The 21,436-nt window shown below is 39.0% G+C and overlaps 1 protein-coding gene across 3 annotated transcripts in view; it reads right to left on the reverse strand.

Annotated features, from left to right (window-relative positions):
• The window catches only part of BCAR3 (BCAR3 adaptor protein, NSP family member), a 103,472-nt gene that overhangs the window by 43,311 nt on the left and 38,725 nt on the right, over positions 1-21,436 (reverse strand). For 2 of the 3 annotated variants that reach the window (XM_050307324.1, XM_050307323.1), the window contains exon 4: positions 5,103-5,430. In XM_050307324.1, coding sequence (XP_050163281.1) covers positions 5,103-5,430 — 328 coding nt within the window. Of the gene's footprint in view, positions 1-5,102; positions 5,431-11,616; positions 11,980-21,436 lie in introns of those variants that run through there. The other variant, XM_050307325.1, reaches the window with a different exon arrangement.

Here is a 21,436-nt window from a genome sequence, read left to right on the forward strand (position 1 = left end):
CATTAGTAGCTTTATATTTCAATAATAGATTCCAAATTTATTCCAAACCTTGCTAAATTCCAAATGCGCTGACCTTCCAAGGACAAGGTCCTGCAGAGGACAGTGAGCCTGCTTAGTTTTATGCTGATGAAGTTACCCTACTAATGTCAGAGCTACTAGTCAAGGTTAAAACAGAATGTATTTGTATTTTTTCCTGGACAGTTATATGAGACAAGTACACAAGTATCACCCAGCCAAATATGCAGAGCCTTGAAGATTAGAAATTTTGAAGAGTACAGAACATCCTAAATGACTAAATAAACTAATCTGCTCTACATACAGAATCACTCTCTGCTACACAATACAAAGTCCAATGCTAGATGATAGCACTTTATCTGAAATGATCGGGAAAAAAGTTGACATAGGAAAACAAGAGGAAAAAAGTCTGTTGACCAGTACTCATAGTAAGAGTCTGAATTCTGGTTAAATATGCACTTGGACATTCTTTCAGAACAACAGAAACAGTGTTCTTTGCATCTGTATGTAGATACTTAGGGTCAGTCTATAAAGTATACTTCAGTTTACAGGTTACTTGTCACATTTTGATCTTTTGCAACAGGGTTCAACAAGCATTTGAACCTTTCCCTCCACACCTCCCCATATCCACTAGATTAATTTTTTCTCTTTTAACATGCTTGAACCATGTCAAAAAAATGCTGGATATGAACAGTTCATGCTTGAGACCTTGGCAGAAAAAAAAAAGCTGTTATGCCTCATTTACCTACAAAAATGAATAGTTTGTGGCCACATCAATACAAAAAGAAGTAGTATTGTAACTACCATCACAAACAGGACTTACAGCATATCCAGGAATTTGCTGGGCTTGAAAACAGAAAATCAAGACAGAAGAAAAGATTAAAATTATAGCTCTGTAGCTAGAACTCTACACTTCAAATTCATACACAGTTAAAAGTAAAGCTCTAAAAATGGGGGGGGGAATCTATTTCTGACGGTAGGTCAGAACCTCTCATAAATAGTGATAAAACAAAGCACTCAGGGCATTATACATTATTTAAAGAAATGCACAAAGTATTTTGATTCAAAGTCAGTTTGAACAATACAACCCTACAGCTTATCAGTGACTCCATTTTTTAAATGTCTGTACAGACAAAGAATGGAATTTGAATAAAAAACTGTCTTTGCAAGTACAAGCAGATGAAATGGTTACGGGAAAGACAATTAGTAAACAGGAATTAAATGAGGAATATTCACAAACATCCTGTATAACATGTAAGAGTCAGTGTAAATTAATGTCAGATTCATTTCTAGGCTTTAATTAGCATGAAAACTTGAAGTGATCATTTCTGGCAGATGGTGTGCTTCAACACTTCCTAGGGGAAGGCTCAGCAGAGGGAACACAGTGATTTAATGAAAATGTGTAACCACACAGTTAGGATATTTCTCCCAAAATATCCAAAGCTCCATTCTACAAGGAGTTGGATATTACATATACAGGGTAAGGACCAAATTAACTGATCTTTCTTTCCTTCATATGCCAAATTTCTCATAAACGTAGTTTTAGCAGTCAAACATCCTTGAAAGTGTCCAAAAAACCTTTGGATATGACACCTGAGGACATGGTTTAATGGTGAACACGGTGATGGTGCCGAGCTGATGGTTGGACTTGATGATCTCTAAGGTCTTCTCCAACCTTAATGATTCTATGACTCTATAATGGGTAGTATATCTGCAGCCCTATTGAATTCAAACAAAACATAAGCCTTGCATGAGAAACATGTCTTTTGGAACCAGACTTAGTTCTTATGAAGTTGTTCTTTAGACAGTTTTATTAGGAAGTTTAGGAACAGAGAATACCATAGCTGTCAGCTGTCAGACCATCCAAGAAGCATTTACTTGTTCTGCTATCTCTTGCAATCACACTGCCTCGTGAAACAGAGCACAGTATCAATACCAGAATCTAGTTTGCTTTGGGATATTTGCAAAAGTCTTTGCTCTATTCCATTTTCTTAACAAGCCCTCAGAAATTCCCCACATCTCTACAGTGAGGTAACATTTAAGTATGTTCATATCAGAGTCAGTACCAGACCAAGAGAGATAACTTCCATGTTAACCCAAGACTACATGGATACCGTTGACATCCAATTGAAATGGTACAGAATATCAAACTGGCCTTTGACAGCTGCCTTCATCAGTACACTGGAACTTGCTGTGATAGTGATAGTTCTGCAGTGCTTCTATGTCTTATTTATTTGAGGGATATTTGGCCACACAGATGAAGAAGCATGAAAATGCCACAAGTCAGGTAAACTGCAATGGCAGTCATGAAGAACTACAGTCATCCAAGTGCAGTGGAAACTCTGGGTTTCATAATGGCAGCCACAAGACACAGGTAAAAAAAAAAACCCTCCAGGTTCTAGTGACAGATGTAAATTTGAACAATTTTCTTTTAAATAAAGGTACCATAATACAAGGCAAAGCTAAATAAATACAGATAACACATGCACCACGTGTCAAAGGGAAATTACAATTATGCTTTATTTAGGTTTAATTATCAACATCAGACAACAAAGAACACTACACACAAGTAGCTTTAGTTTTACAAGCTAAAATGAGATATCTCTTTTGTAAGTGAAGAACTTCTTGCAAGTTCTTATTTTAATTCTTATTTTAGCTAATAAAACCAACTCAAGAGCTCAGCTGCATCTGATTTTGGCCATTTAATTATTTCTAAGAGACTCTAAAAGTCAAGAGTTTAGAAAAGAAAACTTTAGAAAGAAAACTTTTTTCCCCTTGAATTAAATAACTAACAGCGGTGTACATTCCCAAACCAAGAAGAGAACACAACCTTATTGCTTTGAAAATTGGCAATAGAATTTCTCCAAGTTTTCAGAAGAATTTCAAAATCAGGAGAATTCCATTAGGGAATGGCACAGTTCATTATTGTTTTCCTATTCTTCTTACTTACGCTTCATTTTGCTTAGCAAAATTACGAGCAGAGTATTTATATATTAAAGAGAGTATTACACATTTTGAATTATTGAAAATGTTGTCGTAGTTATGTTTTTTAAATCAAATTTAATCAACCAAACTATGCCATGCCTGCGCCACAGTTCAAAATAATCAGATCCATGTGCATGTGAACCCTGTAACCCCAATAGCTATTAGTTCTGGCCCACTGGCATCAAACAGCACTAGGGTTGAACAATGCATCATGAAAAGGTTTCATGAAAATGTGCATTCACGGTTTTAGTTTTTGTAAACAGCATTATAGCAATGAAAGACTGCTATATTCCTGAATGAGAATATCCATGTAATGTTACACTATTTCACAGGCTCCTACACCCAAGTAAAAATATTACAGGGCTTTTTTTAAAAAACTCTGATAAGGTAAGCTAGACTCCCCCACACTGTGAGGCCCAGATAATGTCAAGGTGAGAGCAGGCATTAGAACATACACCCTTGCACATACAGCCAAACGTGTACCACAGGAAAGCAGAGTTTCTCTCTCAGTTTTCTTTTAAAGTACACTAATGAAAAGTGCAGTGGCATTGCAAGAAGACTCAAGAAGTGATGTATTTGCTGACTGTCAAGTTGGAAGTGTCTTCTGCTCTAATACAGCTGGGCAGTCAGGTCATGGAGCAGAACATATAAAGTCCCATTGTAAAAATTAAAGCAAGCCATTGTTAACATCCTTTGAATCTCTTGCTACTTCAAAAGCATTGTGTTTTAATTCTGATGAGGCAGACCTTCCCAAGTTTTTCCTCTCAAGCATTCTGTTCTTATTATTACTGGTTGTGCCAAAGTGTTCTCCATAAGACAAGGTTATCATATTCATAAGTCAAATTATCAGTCAGCTTTGGTCTCTCAATAAAAGAAAACCTATTGCAAATGATGTTTAGTGACTGCTCTTGAGAAGGAAGACATAAGACTTCATTGCATATCACCATATTCTTTTCATGGCAGCATCCCAGGCTGCTTGCATACTCTAAAAGTACCCAAATCAAAGAAGCAAATGATGTTAAAAAGCCAGTTCATGTAAGCAGGTACATCTCAGAGATCACTGACAGAGGAATACTAAACACACCTGGGTCCTTTCTTCTTTTAAAATGAATGGGGTAGAGAGAACTTATTTTCAAGCGAGAAGAAAGCCTGATCCTGCATACCACAATCAAAAATCCTAAGAAAACCAATGTAAACACAACTTTATCTAATTAGAACGGTCCTTCCCTCACAAGACTTGAAACCAAAAAAAATTGTATAGTGATGGACACAGTGAGACTATTAATCCTAATTCAGAACTTGTAATTTGGATACCTTTTCTCAAGCTTTAACACCATCAGCCAAACAACCAAACATTCTCTCATCTTTGTGCCTGTAACAGATTCACTGCATTACATTGAATTTTTCTTGTGTTAGCTGGAAATTTTTTCCCATTTTATAGTCCTCAATATCAAAACAAAAAAAGGACATTTACCAAATTCATTACTTTTTGTAAGCAATGAAATATCAGTGAAGTTGATAGAGTCCCAAAAGAAATGGTAGCTATAAGATTATAGGTCTTTCTTGAGAGTCATGGATATGATAACCATGAAGTCAGGCAGGAATAATAAGCAGGGATAATTTGCCACTAGCCCAGTATACACTGGATTCCTCTAAGTGTTCATGAAAAACAGTTCACATGTAGCTCTAGGATGGAGGCAGCCAGAAAACCACCCTCTCTTTCTCTGCCCTCCATCCATATAACCATTGAATACAAAACAAACCCAAGTTTAAACATTTATGACTTCTTGCTTAAAACTGCTCAGTTAGAGCAATGCAATGGGTCACATCAAAGCAATTCAATGACTTCTAGATTGTAAAAATTTCCTTTATGGGAATAGCACACACAATGTTATAACTTTTAAACATTCAGAGGCAAGATCTAGTCCTTAAAAATTATTTAGGTCTTCCATCAAGACCTAAATTGAGTACTAGGGAGAAAACTCAACTTAGAATACATAATAAAAAACAGCTGTACCTATAAGTGGACATTTAGAGGTCTAGAAGAATACATAAGGATTCCTATGCAACTAACATATGTAAATTAAGGGTTTACAACTTACCTGCCACGGAGTTTGCTGCTCTTCTCATTTTCTGGAGGGTACTCTTCTATAACATCCTGTACAAAAGGTGGCTGCTGCCGGTGTGTCCTGGCGTAAGGCAACGTTCCCACGTGGCTAAACATATCACAAGGCCTAGTGGGAACTGTCCCCTTCTTCTTCCTGGGGAGAGTGCCATGGATAGAGATGCCTTGAAAGGAGTTTGAGCGACGCTCAATTGGTGAAGGTTTACTGGTCAAAAGGTCCATGGACGAAGCTAATGAGAACTGGCGGTTCACTGGGCCATTTCTGGGAAGACTTGAAAAGTTTCCCGCAGCAATCATTTTTGGTTCTGGAAAAACAAAACCAACATTTCTTATAATGTACCCATCATCAAAACCCTCCCTTTAACGAAGTTAAGTAGCATGACTAACAAAGGTATCTGAAACTGAACTGCTTTGCCCTGAGGCAGTCAGATCCCTCAAGGTGTCGCCTGCACCCAGTCACGTTGCTCCCATCCGCACACCAAGCACACCCATATGTAACTTCTACACACATGAAAAGTCACAACAAAAAACAACCAATCTGGACACACATACAAGAGCAGGCCCTGAAAAATTCTCCATTTCTATACAGAGTTCCTCTTTTTTACTCCTTCACATCCTCTGAATATGCAGACATCAACTTGAAATCACCAACAAAAGTCAAGTTTTATAAACATTTTGTTAAAAATGAAGGACATTACAGCTTGATTTGGAAGAATATGTTTCTGAACCCAGTAGCTGGCACACTGTGAGGAAAAACTGTTGCTGAGGAGTCTTGCTCAAGTAATAAATCTAGTAGATAACTGGTCACATATTTCTAACAGGCTGTAAACTAAACGGCTCTGCTCAAGAGATAAGGGCAGGAGCAGATTACTGGAATTCTCTTCTTCAGCATGCCCAGCCTGCTGGCTCAAATCGTTGTTGACATTACAGATTCACAAAGCTGTCAGTCTCTTGTACATTCAATTACACTCTGCCCTATAGTACAGGTTTTTCTGTTATCGTGAGCAAAAAGCTTTGTGAAACAAACACTTCAGGCACATTAACAGATTGCTGTTCTGGACCTCAGAAACTGCTGCCTTGTGCTCAGTTTATAGTGTGGCATCACAGAAGACAGGCTGCCTTATTCTATGCAGTTATATTAGCCTGCAAAAACCACTCTATTGAACATGCCACCAGACCCAAAGGGCAACAAGTCCTATCTTATTTAATCTAGGTGTTAGTCAACCAGGTGCTTCCCACAAAAACTGGAAATGCCACAGGAGCAGAAGAGATTGATATGAAATCAGAAAGCAGAAGTACTTTTGGAAATAACAGTTATGGACAGGGGGAATCTGTTCTGGCCTTGGTCAAGTTTCATGATGAAAATTAAGACTAGCACCCTGAAGGTCCAGCAGCCTGGAAGTCAGCTGCTTACAGTTGCACAAGAATTCCTCCTGTTTTGGGGAATGCACAGGGGTTGCAAGGAAAACAGAGGTGCCTCTATAGTCCTTCTGCTCCCTTCTCCAGCCTCAGTATCACAGCTACTATCAAAGTGTTTCTGCTCTTAAGTTACTGTTACTTCTACTCCGCGGTTATCATAACAGACTTAGTTTTACAGCAATGTTAAAGCTGACCTCAAATTATGAAAAAAGTCTGCTTTTTCCTGTCAGCTGCACTGCAGAGATTCGCAGGCTGGATAAGGTTTTCAGACTTCAGCCACAAATCCCTTCCCACTTCTCCCTTATTGACAGTCCTACAATAAATAGTCAGTAATTACAGATGACAAATAACATCTTGATTTCTTCTTTCTTTTTTTTTTTTCTTATTCTTCAATTTGCCAAGCCTCTGTCAGAGCACAGGTACTATGTACCTGTCTCTGGAAACAGTACATCTGCCTAGAGAGAATCTCTTTGACTTAGGTCAAGTTTCTTGCTGAAAAGAATAGAAAAGAGTTGAAGCATTAATAAGAACTGACATTTTTAGTTATATGGATCCAAATAGAATTCAAAATCCTAAAGAAAACAAAACACACTCTGACAAAAATTCTGCCATAAATTAGTACATGGTCCTTAATACGAAATATTAAATCATATCTCCATTTACTTTGTGGTTGAAGGACACAGTTTCTGCTGGCTAGTATTAAAAATATCCCATAGTTATTGTCATAATACTTGCTATAAAGTCAGTTTTGCATTACAATTGCTAAACAAAACAACTGGTCCACAGATAGGAAGATCTAAAATCCAAATGCTTAACACAAAGTTACAACCTCCTATAGCTAAAGTAAACTGACAGAGCTTGTTTCTTGTACATTCAACTTTTTTCTATAGAACAGAATGATAAAAATTACCTCCAACAGGGGGGAAAGGCAGGCTTAGAATTCACATGATCATTTGAAAACTCAGCTTTTTGTCAAACATCACTTATGGAGTCTGAAAAACTGGAAGCCAGTTTGCTTATATTGCACAAACATGTTGTTCTCCTTTCAGGGGCTGCTGAAATTCTGTACTTAATTATTGTACTTTCTTATTGGTTTATAAAAAACCCACTTCCAAACCTCTGAATTCCAACTATTTCAGTGCAGGTTATCCAATGAGATCTTCCTTAGCCTTTCCTAGCAGTTCTCACTGCTATGCTGAAATGGTACATGTGACATTACATGCCAGTGAGTATCAAAGCTAAGCAGTTATAAATATAATCAACAAAAGCTTTGGTTTAATAGTTGATACCAGGTGAGCCTACATTATGCTTACCATGATATTAAATTGTTGGCTGCTTCATGTTTGAGGATCCACAAAGAAAGCTGAGAATTCCCTCTACTCACCAAATCACAAGGTAATTGTTATGGTAATCCAGTAGGTTTCCAATCCAACAATCTCAGAGTTTTCAAAACATAAACAATGACCCCCTGCTGTACTGTATTTTTCATTTAACCTCCACTCCTAAGAAGCCCTTAAGAATGAAAACCAAACTCCCAGAGTTGTCCTAATCATTTCTTCTTTTAAGAAGTACTCTCAGTACCATTCACGCGACTTACAAATTCAGTACCCAATCCTCAAAGTCACACCTGAGTTCTGTTTTAAGGAATCAAGGTAGAGTTCCAAAGTTAGTACAAAAATACCTACATTCAAGAACTTGCAAGACACTTAGCCACAATTATGTGTGCAGAAACTTTGATAATATTTCTAACTATCCTCCCTGCAAAACCTCTCCAAAAAGCCAAAAAACCTCAACCAAACAAAAACCCCAACAAAACCAAGAAAGCCCAGAACCTCCTAATAACAGGTCTGCTTACTTCTACCCATAAATTTATCTGCTTGTTATCTGCTGCTGTACTATATATTCTCCATAAATGTAAACAAAGAACTACAACAATCAGCTCAGTAACAAAAGTCCTGCCAAACTATCCATACGTTTTTCTTGCATTGAATATAAACACTGCAAAGAAGGAGCCTCTTCAGCTGAGGACTCCGGAATGTCTCAAATACTTCAGTATATGATTCAAAGAATGCTTGACTTTTCTAGATATAGAAACCCTGAAAATGTTACTCCCTAAGAAACAGTGTGCTCTGAACATCAACAACAACAATGGAAATGGTAAAAATTGTAACAATGAGAGCTCAAAAGGAACCAAAATTTATTTGTGTACATTCTTATTTGTTAAAACAGCACCTAACAAAACAGAGCCCTTTGGAAAACAAATAGGTGCAAACAAGATAGACTCATGCCAATATAATGTTAAAAATGTGAAGTGAATTTGTATTTATATTTATATACTGAGTGGCATTTTTTCTTTCTTCAGTCTGTAACTTGGAAAAATATATGGGAACAGAATTTTCAGGAGTCTTATTCTGAATTCAGAGAGGTGGAGGGCATGAAAGGTTTCCAGGTAACTTCTGATGTTCTAATTTTTTGCTATGAATGAGAGCGACCAAATACAAACAAAGAGGTCTCTAAAATCAACATGGCATTTAGGATAACAGTAGGAGACTGGACACGGAATAATATACCTATCTGGTGGGCAAGACCAAACACGCATCAAGTTCTAGTCTGATGGATTGTGCACCTCTTCACATCATTGCTTAAAACAAAAACGAGCCATATGAACAATGAAACAAATAATTTCAACTCCCTAAAGCAACATACTAAATATATCCTTCTGCTCAGGGCCCCTTGGCTTTGGGATGCAAATCCAAAGTTTCTGGTTCAGCTCATCTTCATGAAAACTTTCTGAAGTTCAGACAATCTGAAGAAGTGTTCGGATGGTTTATTCAAACAGACACAGGTACAGGAGTAAGTGTCCCTTCCATATCACAGTGTTACACAACTAGTGGCAATGGCTTCTACTTTATTGTTTCAATATTTTGGAGGAAGGGAAGTGAGGGAAAGGGAAATCTCCAGTTTGGCCTCAGAGATGCATGAGTGGCATAACAAACAGTCTAAAGATGGATATGCTCATGCCAATGGAAATCTCATCAAATGAAATAGAAAAGCAATTTCAGAGTTCCAAATCAGACTCGCAACACCTTGAGTTATATCTAAACCAGTTCTGGACATGAAAGGATCCACATTTCTCTCAGCCTTATCAATCTGCAGTCTGGGTGATTCTCCCTGTTAGATCAGATGCCCTGAAGTCTATACCTGGTGTTAGGGCAGCACTTCCCTCAAAGTATTAGGATGTCTTTACCACGACATGTGCCATGAAGCTTAGAGGGCTTGAACACGGTAATACATTCAGCTGAAGAACAACTGCTTTATGTTCTCATGTCTTTAATAGATGTAATCAACTTTCATGAAAACTGTACTTACTTTCACCATATCAAATCTCCTCACAAATTCCTCCCGCCCGCCCTCCCTCAAAATCAGCAAAAATAAATTATGACGAGTGGGAGATACATTACTCCCTTTTCCCTGCTAAGTTACTTGGCACATTCGCATGCACTTTGCAGATGCACACGGAAAATAAATGTAGTAAGAGAGTAAGTGTAGTAAGAGAATAAGTTAGGGAAACAGAAAAAACATATCTGAAAAGCACTAAAGTTAACATGTCATAGGAAGAAATACAGTTAAAACCGTAGCCATTATAAATTCAAGGTGGATTTCATGTTAACTGTCTTCCTAGAAGCAATGTAGTGTTTGTTCTTCATTAGTGTAACCAAAGAGAGAGGATTCTTGCTCCCTAAAATGGCTTAGAAGAAGTCTTCTACAACCTCTATTTTGTTTTTAAAAAAATACGTTGACGCAGTAGCTGCTATAGCAAACAGGTCACAGGACTTTGAGAAGAACAGGAAGGTTCAAGAACCTACAGCCTGTTATGATACGGAGACACAGACTGAGAAAGCATACGCAGTAGTTCAAAGGCTTTAAGCTACTATCAGAAAAAAACATGAGTCTGTCAAACATCAAAAACTCCCCACAAGATTAGTCAGGTCAGTGCTTCCAAAGGGTATTGAAGTGCTATCACAATGTTCGTGCTTTCCTTCTCTCTCCTTATATATGTCATGTAATTTCCACCCCCTCCCCAGACATCTTTGCACTGTAATCTGACAACCTTTATAAAATGTTATTTTTAACTATTGTTCTCACACAATAGAAAACACACAGGCCAGGATAAGTTATCTTTGAAATGTCTCTTTTTTTCCAAGATGAGAGAAACAGATAAACCCCACACTTCTCTTTGTGAGTTTTCACACGTAGAATGCCTTGATATCTACAAAAGATGTCATGAAAAAGTGATCACTGAAGAGGGTTCAATAATAAGTGGAGATCATCTCATTTTGCCTATTTTCTGAAATGTAAGTGCCTAATCAGTTATTTTAGTAATCTGAACAGTATGAAGCCTTGACTTAAGATAAACATTCCCTCCCCATTTTGCTGGCAGGAACAGAGAACTTTACCAAGGTTACAGTCAAATCTAAGCATTTTTTAGCTAATGCTTCAACATACAAGCTTTTGTTCTTTCTCTGGCATAGGAAGTCATTTACTATTTTGCCTGCTCCTCTGTTCCCACAATGTTACTGAAAAAAACCAAAACCGACAACCCACTCTAACTGAAAATGAAACATTTAAAAGACCTTTTCAGCACTATTATTTTGAACTAACAACCAACTTATGGAAATTACAAATTCAGACAGAAAGAAGTGCTTTTACATATGCTCCTCTTTAACTGACAAAAAAAAAAAAAAAGAGAAAAAAATACACAGTGTTTCTTATTTCTTTTCTTTCTACTCTGTGAAACATTTCGAGTACACACCAGTGTTCTATAATTAAAGAGCGTTTAACAGATTTACACGGAATCCGTTCCCACTAAACCTAAGCACTTTATCAAACGTCTCAGTAGTCACTGTTCCAGCTACGGCATTTCCAGAGCCCGCGGGCAGGGTCAGGGCTCGCCCTGCTTCCCGTCCCTGCCCCGACAGCAGTGTGGGGACAGAGGGACGCTCGCACACACTCACGTACAAAACCAACTCCTCATTCTCTGCCCGAGAGAACAACGCTGTCCCCGCAGTTACCAGGTCTGATCACTGCTGCTTCTTTCCAGGCTTTCTGCGGATCAGTTGGAGGTTTTGTCCCGGAGAAGCGATCTCCCGGCCAGGTCCCTCGGTGGAGCGGCAGCCGGGCAGCAGCAATGGGTGGCCGGAGGCCGGAGCCGCAACACCAGCGGTGCGGAGCGCTTCCAGAAAATGAACTGGGACGTCCTCGGGAGAGCGCAAGGTCTGGCCGTGCCGCGGCAGAGCCGGCACGTACACCAGCTCCAGCCTGCCCTAAAGAAGCGCAGTTCGCGATAACTTAAGTAAGGATGACTCAACCGGAGCCTTCCGAGAGCGCCTTATCGCTGGCTCTCCCGGGCCGGGTCAGTGCGGGGCTGGTTCGGTGTCTCTGCCGTGTGCAGCCTGCCGGGCGCCGCTCACCTGGAGATGGGAGGCGTCTCCGGCGGCTCCCGCGGCTCCGGGCGCTGCGCAGCCTCCCGGGCCCGCAGTCACAGCCCCGGCCCCACCCTCCGCCCCGTCCGCATGGGTCTCGCCGAGCCGCGGCACACCAGCGCCTGGCGGGCCGTGACCGCTCGCTGCTCTTTCCCATGGATTTAAGAACTTGACTTCCATAATTTCGCCGCTCAAATTAGCTCTACAGCAAAATTTAACAGTTTCCTAAATCCAGCCTGTTCACGGACAACTCGGAGACTATTACTGTGTACTTTACACACACAATTTACTTACATTAGCAGATTTCCCCCTCGTCCCACCAGGTCCTGTGGAGTTATCCGTGCAACAGGTTGGTGAGATAAACCGCATTTTCTGTGCCAGAGGGTTAAACAGCTGTACAGGATCGAGAGCTACTGACAGAACAGATGGCCAGTTACGCTCCTTTGGTAAAGCAGACCTTCAATATAATTACCTTCAGGTAATTATAGATACAACCTTCATTTTCAACTAGTTACCTCAGGCACCTTCAGCTGTACCACTGACCCAGCCAGAGGGCTTTTGTTTAAATACAAATTAAGGCACACTCAGTTGACTTTTAAAGCACTGTTGGGGTCAAACTTTTCTTTAACACCTTATTTGTCGCTTTTCCATTGGTTCAGTCTTCCAGGTTGCCTGGCCAACATTTCTCTGGTTTTGCCATAGTTATTCCAGTTGTTCAAAGCAATTTCAGTAACATTGTTCTTTCCATCTTATCAGCATTCAGAAGCCAACAATCTGCAAACCTTTTCATGGCTATCCCGTGGGCATTAGCTTTCCAGAGGCAAATATTTCTCCACCTAACCAAACATTTAATTGATTTTGACATTAAATATTTGATGCCCACTAGTTGTATGGTGGTTCTGTTTTGGAAGACCTTTTCATACACTATTTTCATTTCACTCTAATGTCCAATCCTTTTGTTCACTTTCTCCGTTTTTATCAGGACTAGCTTTAAAAACTGCTTCTGATGTGTCTGCTTCAGAGCCTGACTACAACGATGTTGCTGAGGTTGGGGTCCTAAGCTATCTAAATGAAAAATGCAATTAAGGATCCACTTATTTTTCTTCCAGGACCTCTGTGTATTATCAAACCAATCATCAAAAATAAATGAAACTACGGCGTTGTCACTCTAACCAAGCTAAACTACATCCAATAGTGACAGCAGCAGGACTAAAATTCCACGTGTTGACTTACCACAGTGACATCTCTGGGCGCAGAGTAGGATTAGGACATCTACCTCATTATATTTTGGGGGTTTATGCATTGTCCAGAACACTGAATTTTGCAATCTAAGCTATCTAAAATATCTCACAGCAATTATTATTAATTTTTTTAATTAAGCAATTAGACCCAGAATAAACACTGGACCTTCTTTTGAAGTGTAGCTAGAGCTTAAGAAACATTTAGGTCATTAAGACAAGATTCTTTAGCCATCATGTATATTGCAGAAGTAGGTAGGAAGGAAGATGAAAATTCTTGGGAAAGTCTGTGAATTTTCATAGGTATGAGTAGAATCTTTGCCTAAAAAGCTCAAGAAGGATGAAGGTTAGTACAAAGTAAGAGAGAAAAAAATAAAAGCAGAGAGTGCTGAAATACATAGAAGAAGAAGACATAAAATATTAGAAAATTGAATTTATCTAATATACCACAGTAAAGGAAGCTTACAGTGGCATTTCTGACTGGTGCTCCCCTTCCCATAGCAATATCACTTTGGTTCCTGAGGGCAGGCATGAGAAATAGGGAAGCATTATCAGTGTTGGTATTGCCACACACCTTTTACAACAACTTCCAAACCAGAAAAGTTGAGGTAAATGTGAAAGACAACAGTTTTTGGAAAGATCCATTCACTGGTGCTGGGACATAAGTCACCCCTTGTGGCTGACAGACAGACTTCTACACTTACATATTTTTCTCCCCACAAATCAACAGAAAATTATAACATTCTTTTGAAACGGAACAGAGCCTTGAAGATCTAAATTCTAACTAATTTTACATAAAATAAGGCCTAAAAGCACAGCAAAACCTCACTTAATTCTTTTGTCAATTGTATTTCCCCAAATGCCTTGTTATTTGAGTTACTCATGAACCAGGAAAGCTATCAAATCTTGAACAGCTGATGGCACTGTGCTTTTGTCATTGCCACTTCTGAAAAAAAAAAAAGGGAAAGTATTGAGAATAGAGAGGTACCAGAAATGTTTCAGGCACAGTGACAGATTCCAGAACTCCACTGCCACATGTAACAATCTGTGGAGATTTCCCACAGGATATTTCACATGGGATTTTCCTTCCAAATATACTTGGGGAAGGGAAAGAGAAGGGGGAGAGGAAAGGAATCAAAGAACAAACTGTGATCTCATTTTGGACACCAAAATCCCTCATTAATGTGTACAGTGCAAGAAAAATGGCATTAGGGTGAGCAGAGAGAAAGAGGAGTTACCTGGAGTCCACATTCAGGTTTAATACTCTGACCCACTTACTTCCTGTATGACATATACTTACATTTTTGTAACATCTGTCAGAGTGGAAGATATTTTTCACAGGGAAGACTGTATAGCACTTTATCAGCTTATCAAATGGAAGATGCTACAGAAGTACAAACCATTATTTTCCTGATTGCTTCTCTATCTAAACCCCACATTCCACAGTTCAGGTAAAAGACATCTAAAACCATGCCCAAAACGCTGATCCCATAGCACGTAAGATGATCTCTATTGGCTGATTCTAAGAACTCAGGAAATTTTCAGGCGCTGTAATTACATAGGAAGTAGTGTCATGCTTGTCATTTTTTATGAATAAGAACCAGAAAAGGAGTAGTAATTTCCTTAGTAACATGAGCATGTGCTAAGTAGTGGGACTGGTAGCTGGGCAGCCCTGCCTAAACTGTGATTACTCTCGCATGAGTCATTACATTCTCTTCCTAAAGTTTTATTCTGGCTTCCAGTGAAATTGAAAACTGGTCTTTGTCTTCATAGATGACAATTTGCACAGCCCATCCTTGCACATACTTGATGCAAAGCTGTAAAAGAGAATTTTCCTACAAGCTGCAAGAATGAAGAATTCACAGAACTGCCTATAGTAGCTCCACGAGTTGTGAGTTACTTTGAATTAAGCTAGACTAGACTCCTCATTGCAAAACTTTTTGTTGTTTTCATACTTTATATCCACTTTAATAAATGTGTTTACTGAGATGTGGGATGAAATCTGGAAGCACCACTGTTCTGAAAGAAGCACAGCACCTCTGTCAAGCCCTGGCCAACAGCATTCCCTGTAAACCTGCCATACCCCTTCCCTGGCTGGCCACACACCACACACTGCTGTGCCCTTCTGTGGTCACCCCTGACTTCTGCTTTCTGAAGGAAGGGACTGTGTGCAGGTGCACCTTTCCACCTAGTACCCAGACACCTCTACAAGCAGCTATCTGAACTGATAAATGAGGACTGATGCTGTAGCTTGCATACCTTAATTATGCCAAGTTGTGTGCAAGTTCTTGAGACCATTTTCAAATGTGTCTGGCTTATAGAAATAAAAAATGATGGGACAAAAAAAATGATGGGACAAAACAAAAGGATTCATGGGAACTTTTCAGTTTGACCTTAAGCATCAGAATTCCAGTTTTCCTAAAATAACCAGGAGAAAATACATTTACTCCAAAAGCACTGTTCTGCAGCTGCAGTGATAAAATGCAGAAATAACTACACACGATCAGGACATGGCATGCATGGATTGCTCACACAGCAGTTCTTCTTATTCCTTGATAAACAAAAGTCAAAGCAAGTTTCTATTGTAGACTTGTCTTAGAACAAAAAGGATGCAAACAAACAAAATGCTACACTCAAGCCTCAACTCCCACAGATGCCACACAGAAAAAGTAACAATCAGCATAAATATTGGCTAGGAAATCAAGCTTATTTACTGGTAATTTTCAAATTAATTGAAGATATTGGGGCAGTAAGAATGACAATATGAAATGCCAAATGCTCCAGCACTTGAAATCTGACAATACTTAGTTTGCAAACTATGAGCTGTGGCAACTGTGCTCTCTAACATCCTCCCTGGCTGCCAACTGAAACAGGCGTGTTTAGTCAGCAGTTATCCAGACCTCCATAATAAAACTACCAATATCAACTCTTGCTATTTGATCTGCCTTAGGTCTGGAGACACAAGGTCTCTCAGAAACTCCCAAAGCATTATCTGTTATGAGTCGGTGTTAAGAAACCTCATGATCCCCAGCCTCGGAACAGTTTGCGAGCAAAATGCCCATAGCTGATCATCCTGTAAGCAATGCTGTAGTATGGATAGAAAGTTTCAGGAGTTATATAAACCTTAGCTCATTCAGTGACAAACTGGAACACAAACATGCTCTGGCTTGCTAGAGTTTCTGGCTACAGCACATTTAATTTTTGCACCTAGATAAGTACAGACTGGATATGTATGATACCAGAAGAATGATATTTACTGCTGGCTTAAAAATTTAGTTCTCACAAATCAGTGTTTTTCAGTAGGAATTACTTTATTGTAAAACTCCTCTAATCTGCAGATCACTATTGAAAGTCTTAAGTCAGAAATAAAATTAAACTTTTGGAAGAATTTGAAAAAAAATTTTCACTGTTAAAGCTATTAGAGGTGCACAAAGCTACAGAATTCCACGTGTTTTGAGTCAGCTGGTATCAGCCACTGCTGGAGCCAAAAATCCCAAGTACAGTCATTGTTAGATATAATACAAGAAAACAGAGAATCATCTTTAACAAAACCAATTAATAATTAAAAAAACTATTAAACATAAATTATTGCATGGATTCCATGACAATAATAGGTTGTGTTCCTCTCTCCCTCTTTCAATTTGGTATTGAAGCAACTTGTATCCCTTTTCACCAGAGGGTCTGTTTTCCTCTCTTTGTTTTTAGCAGTGGAAGAACTGTTAACTGTGGAGCCAAGACTTCCTTTAAGTTTCTGGGTTTCCATGTTTTTGTAAAAAGCCTCATATACAGGAGAATTAACAGCCTCTCTTTGCCTGTGGCAGATGTTTTCCATTTAGAACATAACTGACATAGAAGCAAGCATAAACAGAAGACCAGGAAGCACCAGTAAGGAAATCTGGAACTTTCACCAGCTGAAATGGTATTGTCAGAGGTGTATGTTAACAACTGTGTAACAGCATTTACATTTATGACCTTCTCAAACAGAAATGGCAAAAAACTTCAAATCCTTGTGTCTCTCAGTCAGAGCAAAATAGACCACACAGGTAGCAATGCCACCTTCAACACAGTTCAAAGTGTTCAAAGCAGCTTCCTCTCCATATATTGGCAAAGCTACCAGCATTCTTTAGCATGAGTCTGGAATCTGACAGGTTGACACTACATACCACTGCTCCAAAGCACTCTGGTTGCATTTGCAATGTTTCAAAGAGAAGCAAAAAACCACAATGAGTTAAAGGACTTTACCTGGGCGTGACAAAGGCAAGATATTTGGGGTTGACAAGGCAAAACCAGTCATGGATTTACGCTAATTATAATGGTCATTTAATAAAAACATATAAGGGAGTCCCTCAGTTGTTTTTCACCTTCTTTGAAGATGTACTTGTCTGTGTTTATATCGTCCCAAGCTGAGCCAGGCTCAGCTTCCTTCTTAATACAACACATCTTAGGTCTTCTACATAAAGACAGGGAAAAGACTCACATGGCAAGAAGGCACTTCATGTTTAACTTCACACTACTGCAGCACAGCAAGAAATACAACATAGGCAGAAACAGTTATCTAAGAATTGAAATGCAATTCTATTTTCCCTACCAAATGCAGGAAGCTATGGAATACTAATTGCATTTAATCTAATTCAGATTTTGCACAATATTTTCTATTTAATAATAATGGCCAGTCTTCGCGAGCGAAGATCCGGGGAAGGTCTTTACACCTTCCAGCCTGTGCATTGGATTTTTTAGGTGAGACACAGTGTGCGCGGAACTGAGCCCACCCTTTAATCCTAAGGTTCATCTGCCGGGGCCAAGCGAGCTTGGACGGTGGCAGCGAGGTCCTTAGGACGTAGGTGGGTTGCCTTTAGGGGCTAACGAGCCCCACCTGCCCGGGAGTGGCCCTGACCGGGAATCGAACCCGGGTCTCCGCGGTGATAGCGCGGCGCCTTTACCACTAGACCAGCAGGGGCTCCATTTTCTATTTACTCACAATGAATTTTGTCGATGCATATATTTCACTTAAATCCACTAAAGCAGGCCTTCTTTGTATGATAAATGAAGTATATTTATATGATATATATCTTATTAAATCTTATTATATCTTATTAAAACTCTGCATAAGCTAACCAGTACGAGACAAAAGGGAAATATTCTTTGTATCTGTTTTCTCTCAAAGAAAAACACTCCAAGATGTTAACGAAATCACATTAAGCCATAAAATGCTATTATTTAAAATTCATGTTGCTAGAAGAAGGTACTGGAAAAACAAAGTTCCAGCTCTTAGAACACCTCCTTTAAAAAGCTTCTTATCACTTAGCTTTCTATATATATTTAAACTCAAAACTTAACCAATGATGTACATCACGAATACATACAAATGTACCCAAATATTTTAACAGTCAAATGATACAAAGCTTTCAAATATAATCCTATATTTAAATTCACATTCATAAAGGAACCATGAAATATCTTCCATGTCTGGAAATACCCAAAGTATTTTTTTAATTGTATCAAAATAGACATTTTCATTTACACATTTACACTACCCTCTCTATAGGTAACATTTCTACTGCACTGAAGGAGTCGGTCACCTTATGGTAGGATTCCTCAACACATCTGAAACATGATTTATTCTTTTACTATAGGTCATAGGAAATCGTAAAAAAATCATACTCCTAAGGACTATAGCACATGGTAACATGGTTAAATAATGCTCTGTTCCAATCAACATAGCATCAAACCCTGCTTCAGTTGTGTCAGAGGGTACTGAGAAAACCACAGTTCCTTCCTGGAGCACTACTCCACAAGTACTGGGCTGGAGCTGTCAGGATGTTTGTCCTGAACAAACAATCTTTGCTAGTTGTTACAGGACAGAGTGCTGTGCCTCTTGCTCAGGAAAGGAAGATCTTTTTGAGTAATACAGGAGTCAGATCACACCTAATTTGTCATCAGTTTCTCTCATACCAGAAGAAATACCTTTAGAAGAGGATATGCCATTTCCTGACTTTCATAAGATGCCAAGCAAGTATTTCAAAAAGGTGCTAGGTAGCCACTGAGAACATTTCTATAAGCATAGCCCGTATTCTGCTTTTCTTAGAAAAAAAAAATAAAATTTGGATGCCTCACCCCCTGACTCTGCAATTTCCCTGGAGCAGAAAACAAAAGGTACCTCTCAAAGGAGGCACAACATGCTATGAATACATGAACAGCTACGAGAGTAGATGGTAGGACATCAAGATGCAGAATGTGCTGCAGTGCACATCAAAAGGTAAGCCAAGATACAGGCAAAAGGACTGTGGAAAGAGTATTCATGCCTCTTCACATTCATACCTTTTTGAAACTTCATTTTTTTAGATTAAATGCTTAGAGGCTGAGAAAGTATTCTGGGAAAGCATCACTATGGATTGGTGTGCTCTTTCATGTTTTCACTTGACATCTACTTTGCCACTACCTGATAAAAGATCCTAGACTTCAGCAACTATCACTTTGACTCTACACTTCCATATGGTCTTCTGTTCTTGAAACAGTGGTAGGAAGCATGTTTAGAACTGGTAACAATTTTGCACTTAGGAAGGAAGTTTTCAGAAATTGGAAACATTTTTCGACTTCTATACTTTGATTTGCAAGGAAATGAAATTTAGTGATAAACACTAACAAATATCGGAGATCATTCAACGTTCAGAGAAAAAGAAACAAATGCTTGCTTGAAATTTGTAAGGCTGCACTCAAAAGAAGAGATGAAATGTTACAAGGCAACCACAGTTGTAGCTCTTAGGCCTAAATTAATTCCACCAGCAGTCAGCATTTGCTAAGTGAAAGTCAACCCTCCTGGGATATCTATGCAATCAATAAAAAAATATAGACCCCTACAAAAGTTGGTGAACTGAATCATCTGCTGAATTCATCTGTCTCTTTTCCATGGTGGAGGGAGCAGAGTGACTTGCCTCCCACTAACACCTGCAGCTGTGGTTTCAGTTTAGGCAGCAGGGCTGTTTCAGTCACCAGGGCTCAGCTCTGCTGTCTCCCCCATGGCCATTCTTGTTTGTAGGAGTGTTTGAGCAGCTGAACGGAGAGCTGCCATGGGGACTTGATGGGGACGAACATGAGGGCGGGGGGAAGTTTTTTTTCCAGCTAGATATATTCCCCAGTGTGTTCTTGATGCAGTTGCAGGATAGTTTTACTGACAACAAAAGGAATGATATAGAGATGGGGAAAAGTAGCTAAAGGAAAGCTGAAGAAGGCACAAAGTGCTTTGGTTGGCATTGTGGAACCCCAGCTTCAAATAAGGTCAAGAATCAACAGCACAGCAGCCTTTCAGTTATCTGATACTGATCAAAAATATCAGAGCCCCATTATTCTATGCACTGATCCACTATAAAATTTATTCTGTTGGACTGAAGTGGTTTAACAATTTTGAATGGCTATTTTCCTATTGATTAGCTAATGCTATCACACCAAACCAGTTATCCTAATCACTTCCCTATCATTGGTGGCATAAAGGTAGTGTAAAAGCATCAAGCTAATGAACTTCATATTGTATACTCTGCCTAATTCAACAGATATGTGACCACATGCACATATTTCATCCAAGTCAACTTATGTCAATGCACAGATCTTGGTATTAATTACTGTGGAAACACAGCCCAAGTAACTTTAGACAGGATGAATCCAAATCTTAGTGTAGTGAGACAGTGAGACTATTCAAAGTAGTTTCAGAACCAAGGTAATATTTTAGAAAAGAAAAAGTTTTCACAAAAATTTCTGAAATTTAACTTCACTGGACAAAGAAATGGCCTATAAAATTAATCCTGTGAAAATTCTGACATATTAAAGTGACTTATCAAGAACCGTGTGGAAACTGTTCAAAGCTCATAGTAACAGCAAACAGAATAAGAAAGCCTTTGTTCTGTTCTGGTAGGTACATTAGCAGGACATTAGTATTTATCTAATAGAATAAATTTTTTTTTTTTAAAGTTTATTTTGTTTAAAGTTTTATTCTAATGTCTGACTACAGTACAGCTCAGTTCTGGAAAACCAGCATTTCAGTCTAACTGATTAGGCACTTTGCTCCTAGACATAGCATTGTGTCAAAGACAGACACAAAACACAGCTCTGTCATAATAGACTGCAGACCAGATAACAACCATTAATCCCTACTGTGAAAACAAAACAGTCTGCACTAG

The sequence above is a fragment of the Myiozetetes cayanensis genome, unplaced genomic scaffold, assembly GCF_022539395.1.
Source record: "Myiozetetes cayanensis isolate MyiCay16 unplaced genomic scaffold, myiCay2020 scf12, whole genome shotgun sequence".
In the NCBI taxonomy this organism is placed as follows: domain Eukaryota; kingdom Metazoa; phylum Chordata; class Aves; order Passeriformes; family Tyrannidae; genus Myiozetetes; species Myiozetetes cayanensis.